We start from the raw sequence: 12,862 nt of genomic DNA, 5'->3' as shown, positions 1-12,862 counted from the left end.
AAGCCAGGACTTTGACAGCCTTGCACTAGAGAATTACAAAATGATCTAAGGCAACAGACTAATGAGGAAAGATTTTATGTTGGGATATACCTACAAATACACATAGATAACTTTTTGCCCAGTGTACGTCACTGTAAAATGGACTGAATCTTGTTTTCATGTTAATGTCTCCAGAAGTGGTATTCAGCAGGTTCTGACCAGTTCTGAAGAACTGGTAATGGAAATTTTGAGTAGTTCGGAGAGAGCTGGTAAATACCACCTCTGACTGGCTCTGCCCTCATCTATTCTCTGCCTCCCAAGTCCCAGCTGATTGGGAGGAAATGGTGATTTTGTAGTAACCTTCCCCTGGAGTGGGATGGGAATGGAGATTTTACAGTATCCTTCCCCTGCCCCCCCACCAAGCCACACCACCAAGCCAAGCCATGCCCACCAAGCCATGCCCACAGAACTGCTAGTAAATTTTTTTGAATCCCAACACTGAATGTCTCCTATCATTGTTTGAAAAAATTGTTTGGAAACCCACCATATTCACTTTATGTTACTTGCAAAATTTATCTCTCATGTTCATATATGATTCAAAGTCCATGTTCCTGGATGACCTATATATATATTTTATTTTATTTTAATTTATTTTATTCCCATTCTCCGTGTTCTATAATAAAACTACTGATCCATAAAAGGGCATTTCCCATGATTCAGTGTATGCCTGAGTTATGCTTGCTTCAGTTTTTAGAAATCACAAGGAACAGAAGAAGCATGAATCACCGAAACATCTATACTATTGATGCATGTATGTGTCTTATATTAATTCATAGGAATAATTATTTTAGATTTTATTTCCCTTGTTGGCATTAACAAGGACAAGAGTAATTATTTTGGCAAACACTAGTTTAAATGTCAACATTTCCTGATGAATAACACTGCCTAGTGGAAAGCAACAGCAATCAGTAACACTGTTCACTGCCAAGAATTTGGCAGACGTATGTTTCTCACCTGTTGAGGTCTATTTTAAGATTTAGCAGGTAGGCAATGTATATATAACTCAATTTGTTTTGGATGGCAATTAAAGCCATCCAGTGTAAGCCAAAGAACATTGAATGTATCTCTACCAGCACTACAAAGATTTGCAACAGATGCTTTTATGTATTGATTGGAATTCAGAACATGCATGTTTACAGAAATGTATCAAAACTCTTTGAAAATGAGATTAAAGGACAGACGGTAAACCTAACTATCAATTGCCAGGTTGTTTCATCTGACTCTTACCAACACATCGGGTTCCATCTTCACTTGAATGATATCCCCTGCTGCATATTAAGAGGTTCTTCTGACAAGTGTAAGACCCAACAGTATTGATGCAATTGAATCCAGCTTTACATGGCTCAGGAAGTGATGTACATTCATTAATGTCTGTGGAATAAATATTAATATATTGCTATCAGTCTTTAACTTAATCAGCAACCTATCTTCCAGCTGTTCTTCCTTTCCTGTTCATTTGGTTTTGATTTATTGTACAATAAATTCCAGACTAATAGGGTTTTATTTAGCCCATAGTTAAAATTGTAATATTCAAAAATCTAATATTTACTTCTTGTTTTATTGTATTTTAAAGAAAATTATTTAAGAATGGGGGAAACAGTATAACATTACAGATGACTGAATGTAATTAAATGTATCGCAGGTGATAGAATAGCATCTGGAACTCATTAATTGAGGAATAAAAATACTCACCGACACCAGTTTCCCTCCGGATCTTGTAAAATCCTTCCATGCATCGTTGCTTTGATTCACAGTAAAATGATCCTTTTGTATTTTGACATGCAAGTTTATCTTGCAGCTGTGAGTTCCTCTTTCACATTCATCAATATCTTTTGTATAAAAAAAAGAAAAGAAACAATTTAGCTATCCTATTTCTAAAACTCTTGTGGTATCTTTTGATAATGTACATGTGTAAGTTTATAAAGAGCAATGCAACAATACAAAGTGCTATTAACATCTAATAGTAAATGTAAGATGCAACAATCATTCTTTTTCTAGCCTTCATTCCATTTGGAAAGAATATTCACCATACTGACGTGTAAAAACCCTGGAAAAGTATATGCAATCCATTAAGGAAATTCAACAAAATAGAAAAACAGCCTTTCTACATTTATACTTACTTACTTTACTGTCATTGTACATATATACACAGTATACACATACAATGAAATTCACATGACACTCAGAGACCAGGCTCAACACACATAACAATCCCCAAACACACCCCCACCCACCAAAAAATTACCTGCCCCTAAACCACCCAAGCATCCACACAAGAGATCAAGTAGTGCTGTCCAATAGCTCTCTGATGGTGGCCCTTTAGTTCATTGTTGAGTGCAATTATAGCTCTGGGATAAAAGCTATTCAGAAGACGCATGGGCCTAGTTTTAATTGTTCTGTATCTGTATAGTCAATGTGAATGCAGAACTCCAAAGTCAGATACTTTTTGCACAAGTATTAGTCACATTGAATTCTTTTGTTATTCAAATTTCCAGATCTCCTTGGTAAAAAATAAATAAAGGATAAACAATACCCTTCTATACTTAATATCAAAGCTCAAATGATCCAATTTTGAGCATAGCTCTCTGGAAGGATTCTAATTTGGGAAAGGTAGAAGGAACAAGAAGAGGACACCCACAACAAAATGGATGGATTCCATTACAATGGTGATAGATGCACTCATACACTCATTAATGACAGTGGATTGAATATCAATATATTGCTATTGGACTTTAATTTAATCAGCAACCCATTTTCAAGCTCTTCTTCTTTCAGGGACAGAACATCATGGAGATTATTCATCTGTAGGGTTGTAGAGAAATGATGCTGGCTTGATGGCACATAATCATAGCGTAATATGATAATATCACAAACCAGAAGTAAGAGCCTGGATGTGACAGCAAATAATTAGAAATTGCTTAATATAATGATGCTTATAGTAGACCCAGAATCCAGGAATTAACTGGAAAAACACACAGAAAATGTTTTGTCATTTTAATACGCTAGATTTAAAATCAACTAGGATATGAAAAGTGGCTGCTGGATGCTTATAAATAAGGTAGTTATCAATTAGCAACCACAATTGGGAGTGGCAACTCAGTCATTAAGCAAAGTGGTTGCTAAATGAAACTGTGACTGTGCTCTTGCTTCAGGTTTTCCTTTGCTTTACACACCCATGAAGGTCGTAATGCAGGATTGGTCACAAAGTTATTTTTTCATCCCCCATTATAACTATAATGGTCATTGTCTGAGATAGTTGCTAAATGAGGACTACTTGCACATAGGAAATCTGTATGTCAGAGTTGTCAAAGTGTTTTTTTTTTAAAAAAAAAAAAGCTTTGGCATGTTGACCACTCTTAATATAACTTTTGTCCTCTGATAATACTTGTATTACTCCAATACTTTTATGGAAAATGTGAATGTAACAAAATCATTATCTTTGTGGTCAAGCTACCTCCTCAACATCTCTAATAAAATCAGTACCCACCGCTGGGAGTGATTTAATACTTTAAAAAAAAAAACAGCCCACAATATTTGCAAATATCTAAAGTAGCACGAAATAGATTATTTCTTTTCACTGTTGCTTCAAAATGTTTGATCAAAACATGGAAGGGAATAGCATACAGATTATTGGCCAGCCTTTCTCAAGGGTGGGCTATGTGTTAATTTACGGTATATAACAGCATTAATTGCATGCTTCACAATTGAGATAATACCCATTAAGTCTAGATTCTAAAATTACCAAGCTGTGCTTTATCCAGGCCATTGAATTAACTTAAAGAAGGGGTAGCAATTTTTGTTTCCTGAGAAAGCTGAATTTGTCAACAAAGTAAATTACTCCTACCAGTGGGTCTTCTTGCATACAAAGACAATTGAAAGCATTGCAACAAGTAGGTAGCTATTATGATCCTTCCTTCTTTGATTGCAATATGAGAATAGTATCACAATTGTTTTGTGTATTCTGAATTACTAAGAATTTAGAATTCCTGTTGTGCTGTATAAGAATTGATAATTACAAAACAATTCTGTAGTGAAATCATGGAAAATTTATAAAAGCGCAACAACTACTCCCCAAAATTTGGTAACCTTTATTCAGTAAGATAAATAGAGGCATTTTCCACTTTGTCTGGAAAGTATCAAACAAAATTACAAGCTAAAATTGAGAGAATGTTTTTTCCCTGTGTATTATCAAAGCATCAACAATATTCAACCGCTACAACAATATTTGGGGAATATCTATTTCACAACCATAAATTGTGTAATCCGATTCTGGGATCAAAGATTGCGATATATTGTTTTATTTAACAATTCATTCTTTTACAAGGTTGTTTTGAGGGGGGGTTTACACAAATAATTCATTTAATTTCATGAAACAATACATTTAATTGTAACTTTAAATTTCATTTCTTCAAAATCTGTATGTACTTCAGCTCAAGATTTTGACAAATAAGTTTACAAAATGCTTGAAAAAGCAATTCTTTTCATGCAAAAATTAATTCTAATCTTACCAACACATTCACCATCCCTAAATTCATATCCTGATTGGCAGCTGAGTTGTTGAAGACATGTAAATGATCCAATTGTATTGATACAATGTTCTCCTCTCTTGCAAGTATGAGTATCTGATAACATTCATTAATATCTGTGAAAAGACCACATTCCAGCATATCATATCGTAAACAATAGACCTTTTTCAAATTTACTACAGCATGAGGGGAAACTTCGTAAAGATATAGCAGAAATTATTTGTCCAGAAAGAAAAAAATATATTATTGCATTTTTTAATTTTCTTGCCAATTTTACAAATGTTTGCAATTTTTTATTTTATAGGGAATTCTAGGAGGTGTTCCATCTTTAATTTTGCTTTAAGTGATATATTCAGTCAAGGTCGTTATATAATTAACTACTGTAATTGGACAGAATTTAGAAAAGTATGAATGCAAGCACACATATTACATATAGAATATTCCTAATTTATATAGCAAATATAATTCAATTTCACAAGAGAAGCAATCACTTGGTCACCACAGGACACAAAGACATATATGAATAATGTAACAAAGGAACCAAGGAAAAAACCACAGGAATGAGTAGAAAGGACAAATATGCTTTGAAGCTCATAAGAATAACTTGTGTTATACGCTCAAGTAGGAACTGTAGTGAAAGCTTAACACTTGAAATGGAGCCTAATCATTGCCATAATTTTGAATTAGGTAGTATGTATGCAGTGGTATGTTTCATGCCCAGCATGTGTTAATGAGAAATGAATTTTGTCTGTGATCCTACTGTGACTGGCAGCAAATGGTTATTAGGTTGTATGGATCCTTATATATCTCACATTTTATTTTTCCAGCTTCCTGTATAATTTGCAATCCTAGAAATGTTTTATTGTTATCATTACATGCTGGGCACGAATACACCAATATGGTGGACATACAATCTAATTCAAAATTATGGCAATGATTAGGTTCCATTTCAAATGTCAAGATCTTACCACAACTTCTACACATGAAGGACTTGTAATACATGGCACAATTTGATATCTAAGGGTAGAACAGCAAAAGGGTGGATCAGAGAAACCTTTCAGTTATTTCCCTTTCATTTCTAAACCCACAATCAATTTAATATATACTTCACATGCTACAATGGACACACACATAGTAGGGCCTCAGAAGGAAACATAATGTAGCTTATTATGCTTTCTCATACAAACTCTGCATCCAACAGCACATTTTTACAGATAGAATAATTGTGTCACAGTCCAGCAAAGATCTAAGATCAAGTTAAGGGCAGAAAAGTAGTAGAAATCTCATTTAGCAGCAAGGAATAAAATAGGCAATCAAACACTGTAATCAAGAAAAGATATCAGGGCAGAAGAAACATCATGTAATTCTATGAATGACCATACAAGGAAACAGAGACCCTTTAAGCAAGAATAACAGATTTCCACTAGATAGAGCAGCTGGATAACAGAAACTATATCTCATAATTATTGCCCTTTCTTGAGCTCTTCAAACAATGGATAGCCATCCTGACACTGGATTTCCTGCCCCAAGGAAAGGAACTTTCTCCATTCTGTTGTTTTTCAAGTCTATTAGAATTTTGATTCCCAATAATACTCAACCAATTTCAAAGTATCTGGAAAGTACCAAGCAGGGAAAGGTTGACCTACAAGATTATCCTCCACAAGCCACAGTGTTTGTCAAAAAGCTTCAGAGATTACAGGTGAAAGAAAATAGAATGTACAATGAATCCCTAAGTGACCTTGAATATTTAATCAAAACTCAAACGATATGGAAACAAGAAAACAGAGAAGTGTCCAATTATTTTTCTGCATCTGCAAGATTTATAAAAGCTTCTCCTGGGAAAATGTACATGTCAAAGCAATTTCACAGGTTTTACTTGCATGTTGATTGATTTCAGCTGAATGCAGGGTCTTGGCTGGGAAGAGGAAATGCAAAATGTGGACTTGCTTCAGCCGAAAGGAAAGTAAAAACCACAAAACATCTATGAGGAACATTTTTCCATATCTTCAGTGTAAATTGAACATACATTTCCAGTAATGCAAGCAGAAGCAAATTATAAAATACTTGGAAAAATAAAAGTTTAATTAAATGTTTAGAGAACCAATTTCATTGTATTTAAGTACAATGACAATAAAGATTATACTTATACTTAAAAAAGTTAGTTTCTAGTCTTGATTCTATGCCTGCTGACTCAACAGAGCTCATAATAGAATTATATCTTAATCACTTATAGAATGATGAGTTACAACTTCCTTGAATATTGTTAAAATTACAGATGAAATGTCACTCATTTACCACTTAGGACAGCACCTCTGAGATGTCCTGAAGAACAGCCAAGGGCCCAGAAGATTGGAGAAGGGCTAGTTTTGCAATAATAATCCTTACTTCAACTATTGGGTTCAGTTCTACACACTCCAATTTAAAATAAACTGGAGCAAGTCTAGAGACAAGTTACCAAGATGGTGAAAGGACAGTGAATGACTTGGCTCCAGAAGTTGTAGAGGCTCCAACACTGAAGTATTTAGATATTGGACAATATAGATTTTAGAAGTGTCATGCGAGCAACCACTATAGGGCAAAATGGGGCATTGAATGGAAAGAAAGAGAATTACGTTGCTCTTTAGGGCAATGTGATAGAATTTCATTCCTGCACTTTACAGAAGCAGTGACTCAAAACTTATGGGAAAAAAATAAAATGTAGCTTATACATATCTTAAAATAGTCTGACTCCCTCCCTCCCCAAGCATCTACACATTTTGCTCACAGTTGGCAACTCAACCACACCTGCACGGAAATGGCTCCTATTAATTAACAGAAATTCCATCTGAGGGTTTTATTAATTACTGAAAGCAAATGGAATGGTCAAGAAAAAAGGAACCCATTGGGATCTCAGTATTAAGAACTAATTTCTTCAGACCCTGCAGGTCTATTGCCCTTTTGGGGTTGGCATAAACTATTTTCAGTCCAGAGCTAAGGTTCATGTTTGCTATTGCCTAAAAGCCTGACTAACTACTTCCTTTAGCTATTCAGTCATCAGAACCAAAGTTATAGACAACCAGTATACTGATGCTAAATGCAAACAGTTTCTGCACCAGGGAAACATATAATAGCTTTCACTGACATAACAAGTACACTGATTCTCCCACCCTGCAGCTGGGATCATACTGGTATTAGCTATCTGCTACACTGAGCTTCACTGGCTGAAAAGCGGGATAATGTAATTAATAGCAAACAATACAATACAGGAACCATTTCCACATTTCAAAATTACCTTGTAGCACAGAGCCATAAACCAAGAACACCAATAATGTTAACATAAGCCAGAAATGTTATGATGTTTTACTAATACTACTAAACTGTCAGAACAAGAGTTAAAGTATCACAAAGTTAGACCAAGTTTTATAATGTGTATGTATATATCCGTGGTGGGTTTCAAAACTTTTTAGAACCTCTTCTGTAGGTGTGGCCTGCTTTGTGGGAGTGGCTTGCTGACCATGTGACCAGGTGGGAGTGGCTTCCTGGCCATGTGATGGGTGGGAGTGGCTTGTCAGCCATGTGACCAAGTGGGAGTAGCTTGTCAGTCATGTGACTGTGTGGGCATGGCCAACTTGTAAATTGTGGTGAAACTCACTTAACAAAGCTCTTGCTTAGCAACCCAAAATGTTGGCTCAGAAACTCTGGCATTTGAAGCATGCAAGTATTAAAGCTATCAAGTTACAAGACCCTTGCACCCCTAACCCCTTTAGAAAAAAACCCGAGGGTGTTCAAACTTGACAGCTTTAAGACTTGTGGACTTCAACTCTCAGACTTCCTCCTCTCACCTTCATCTTGTGATATGTGGATGGGCGGGGGAGGGAGCTGGAACCAGTTCTAAACGGCATTCTAGATTTGTGGAATCTATAGAAGAGGTTAGGACTTGCAGGAACCCACCCCTGGTATATATGTATCTATGGATATGTACACTTTTAACATTAAAAGTGGGAAAATAAAAATTGTGTAAGTAAAACGCTTGTGGTTGTTGGAGATTTTTTTAAAAACATGTTTCAATACAAACTAAGTAACATCACCTGTGCTAAAAGGGAGTAGCTGTTTATATACAGTAGCTTGCCGTATGAGTGTTGGTGGGAATACCAAGAAGAAACTTTAGCAGAAGCTACAATATCACATTGATTTTAATGGCATATTTTACATTTTCAGTACATTATGGTCAAATCCCATGTATGGATAGGTTGAGAGTGAGATGTAAAGTAGCTCACCAGAGTCTTTTAAGAAGCAACTAACCTGCCCATTCAAAGAGCAGTTTAATAACCCTTTCTTGCAATAGAAATCTTCCCATGCTTTCTTATTACAGAATATCCATTAAGGAAAGATATATAGAATAAGTGTTTCTTGCCTTTCTGTTAGGCACGCTAGGAGACACCCATATGGAAGCACCCTGCAAATTATGCAAAATTGAATCGTATATTTTGCCCAGTGAAGGAACTAACTTTCATAGTGAGACCAGTTAGAATATGCAATGAATCAGAGAATTGTAAATAAAGGTAAAGCATATGCTTGAATTGTTTTACAACTATTTGTTAAAATAAATAGACCAAAATTTAGGGATATAATATGTAAGCTTCATAGGTATATTTATCTTTTCAACTAAATAAAACAATAGAACCATTCTGACATTGTTAAAGGTCCTTCAATTGGTAGAACTGAGAAGTAAGGATTTGATTTCAACAAACTTACCTTCACAGGAAATACCATCGGACAGAAGGACAAAGCCAAGTGAACAAGAACACACAATTTCCCCTTCCACCATATTACAAATGTGCTTGCAGGGACCATTATCTGGGAAAACACAATATTTCAAAACATGTTCAATAATTAAAGTGAATTCTTTATATTATAATTATATCACTGGTCATCACATCAGAAAATAAACATGTAAATAAACCACATATCTCATATGCTGAATCATTCTTTGAATATTCTTTTATTGGTAAACACACACTGAGCTAAGCTTATCTACAAGGCTGAAATTACTACACACAGCTGTGTTGCACAAACAAGGTCCTAAACAGCTAATATTAAATAACCTTGAGTTTCAAGTTAACCTGCAATTATGCAGCACATTATCCTCTGAGCTTCTGTTTTTATTTTTGTCAGCCTATTGGAAGCTGTTTGGACTAGTATTGAATAAAAATTGCTAAGGAAGCTTTTAATGATTTTCAAACACATGAGAGTTCCTTGTTCTATGAAATGGGGTGACTATATAAATTAGATAGATAGATATATAGACAGACAGACAGACAGACAGGACAGACAGATAGATATTAGACACACCTTTACATTTATCTTGTTCTACTTGTAAAGTGTTTGTTGGTTGCAGGTTGAATATTTTTAAAGCTTCTGGAGCTGGAGAGGCTTTCTCCTCTAAGGGCAGTATTTTGTGCATCATCTTCAAATCTGAAAAAAGTATATATTACAGAAATATTTTAATTACATTCTTTCATGTCTTTATATTTTTAAAAAAGGTTTTCTTGGAAGATACAAATTAAACTCTAGCACCTTGTGAGATGTAAAAAGAATAAGACAGGAATGCCTACTGTCTCATCTGTTGCTTGTTTTTGATCCTTGAAATATTAAACATAAGAAAAGAAGTGGGGATGGGGAGTAAAGATTTAAAAATAAATTTATAAGTCAAGGGCTTTTGCAGATGACTTGGTCTTGATTTTGGAAAATCCTTTAGGGAAATTGAAACATTAAATTAAAAGAAGTTGGTAGACCAGCTGGTTTTAAAAGTTATAAACAAAGAAAAAATGAGCCTTTTAACAAAAATATGAAAATAAGGAATTGAACAGAATTGTTGAATAAAACAGGTTTTCAATGGAGAAGAAAATAAAATAGGCAAGTATCAGCAGGACAAATATTTAAAAAGGTAAACATTACCCCTGTCCAGTCATGTCCAATTCTAATTGTGTACTATTTCAAATTAAGATGGGAGAAACTACAATGTCATTGCTGGGGAGAATTTCGATGATTTATTTGAAAGTGCCAAAAGGATATATCTAAGTTTGTATGGCAAGTTTAAAAACCAGATGCTACATGATGCAAAGGAAATTGTCTAGTGTATAAAGGCCTGTCAAATTTATGTTGAAAATGTAAACAAGAAAGTCAGTCATAAACAGTTGAAAAAGTCCTGAAAATCAATCAATCAATCAATCTCTCTCTCTCTCACCCTCCCTCCCTCCTTGTGTGTGTATTAAACTTTATATCATGCAACAGAAATTTATTTTGCTATTCTTCTACCCTACAATTTCCTTGCAACAAATATTCTTCAGAAGGCCTTGTGAAATAGCAATAGCAATAGCACTTAGACTTATATACCGCTTTACAGTGCTTTACAGCCCTCTCTGAGCGGTTTGCAGAGTCAGCATATTGCCCCCAATAATCTGGGTCCCTCATTTTACCCACCTCGGAAGGATGGAAGGCTGAGTCAACCATGAGCCTGGTGAGATTGAATGGCAGTCAGTCAGCAGTCAGTCAGCAGAATCCACTAGTAATGTACATTTACTATTTACTATTTTTTACTATATTACTCAAGTAAAAAATTGAAGATAAAAAAAGCAAATTAAAAATTATTTTTAAAAAATGTTCAAATGCTCCAGGTGATATTCATTAGGGTGATGTCATTCATTACTTTGATCTTAAGAATGCCAACAAGTGTGCAATCTGATTGAACTAAACTTCATGAATATCATAGAGAAAATCTATTCATGCGATCACTAAGATTCGAGATGGTACATAAACATATCCCTCGCTCTGTAGTACCTTTAATACAATGTCTATTAGTAGAGCTACGTATCTTCAGAAGATACTACTGAATCAAAGGCCATATTAGTTACCTAGGTTCAAAACCCCATAACCCTCAAAAGGGCTGCTGTTTGCTCTTTGTTGTCACTAAGATTTGACACTGACTTTATCTTACATAAACAATATTTTCAGAAATGAACATCTGAAATCCATTAAGCTGATTACAAGGTCATAAAAAAATTAAGCTGGAATTTAAGTATTTTTCATTTCAAATAGTACTTAAAGTATTACATTTTCACTGCTATAAAGACAGAAATGGATGTGAATAGATATAATTTGAAAAGAAAAAATGTCAATATTAATCCACTATGAAATTAATATTACAGAATCAACACATTCTGTTTCACATATGGATTTTTAACTATGAAACCCTTATGTTACACTGAATTTTGCCTTGTAACCAAATGTTTTTAGCATTGTAAATACTAAATCAAAATCAAAATGGACATAATAATAGAGGAAGAGATGTAATGTTAAATGTCAAGTTTCAGATTTTTGAGTTGTTGTTCATTTAAGAAAATAAGTGCAATAGAGTACATTTAAACAGGTCTATTTTCGATAGCAACAAACATGGTATGAACCTGATATCACAGATATGAATTTAAATTTAAAACATCAGCACATATGACAAGATCTCAAACTATAACATCAGAAAGCTTTTATCTTTATTGCATAAATTTTAAGAACTGCACACATTATTTATTTAAAAACAGAACTCCAATGAAGACAACATATAAAGAAAAATATGCTAACATTATTTGTTCTCCCTAATTATATTGAGTGTTGCCCAATTTAACTGGATTGTCTAATAAAAGCTACCGGCCAGATGAAATCAACTTAAATTAATTTAATTTTATGATTTTTATTTTTCCTCCTTAATTTTACATGAGTGGAAGAACCAAATGTATTTATAGAGATGGTATAGAATGGTAAAAAATAAGATGCAACATATGGTTAACAGACTGTCCATTTTGCACTGAATCAAAATCTTGCTATTTATTCCGCAAATAAAACATGACTTTTTCTAAGGATTTTCTTGAATTTTCCTCAAAAGAAGAAGCAAAAATGGGACAAAAACATAGCAAAAGAAAGAGGGGAAAGGCTTATTGGTTTTGGCAGGGAAATATTAAATGCTTGGACCAACTTTTCAAAATAAAAAGCCTGGAAAACATGCAAAAGAGCACATTTTCACATTATTTTGAAGTATAATTAAAAGCAGTTGTGCAAGAAACTTTTCTGGATAAGGGAATTGTATTGGACTACCTTTATTTCATGTGTCTACTAGATTTATTGATTCAGTCCAATTCACCCCAGGACTGCATCTCTTTCTGTGGAGAAGATAAATTATTATAAATGAATGGTTTCCATTTCCACTGGCTCCTGTAACCAGCCAGCCCTGATCCTATCTTGTAAAAGTTGGATGCCTCTCTCATTCT

At 34.3% G+C, this 12,862-nt stretch overlaps 1 protein-coding gene across 1 annotated transcript in view; it reads right to left on the bottom strand.

The window, feature by feature from the left end:
* FBLN2 (fibulin 2) overlaps positions 1-12,862 on the bottom strand; it is a 136,366-nt gene that overhangs the window by 17,393 nt on the left and 106,111 nt on the right. Inside the window, 8 exon segments of the mRNA XM_032239092.1 lie at positions 1,267-1,415; positions 1,738-1,759; positions 1,762-1,830; positions 1,833-1,868; positions 4,548-4,667; positions 4,670-4,681; positions 9,300-9,401; positions 9,897-10,019. Of these exon segments, the coding sequence (XP_032094983.1) occupies positions 1,267-1,415; positions 1,738-1,759; positions 1,762-1,830; positions 1,833-1,868; positions 4,548-4,667; positions 4,670-4,681; positions 9,300-9,401; positions 9,897-10,019 (633 nt within the window).

Source organism: Thamnophis elegans, chromosome 2 (genome assembly GCF_009769535.1).
Source record: "Thamnophis elegans isolate rThaEle1 chromosome 2, rThaEle1.pri, whole genome shotgun sequence".
In the NCBI taxonomy this organism is placed as follows: Eukaryota; Metazoa; Chordata; class Lepidosauria; order Squamata; family Colubridae; genus Thamnophis; species Thamnophis elegans.
The sequence above is the reverse complement of the archived record's forward strand: the minus strand, read 5'-3'. Positions and strand labels throughout refer to the sequence as shown.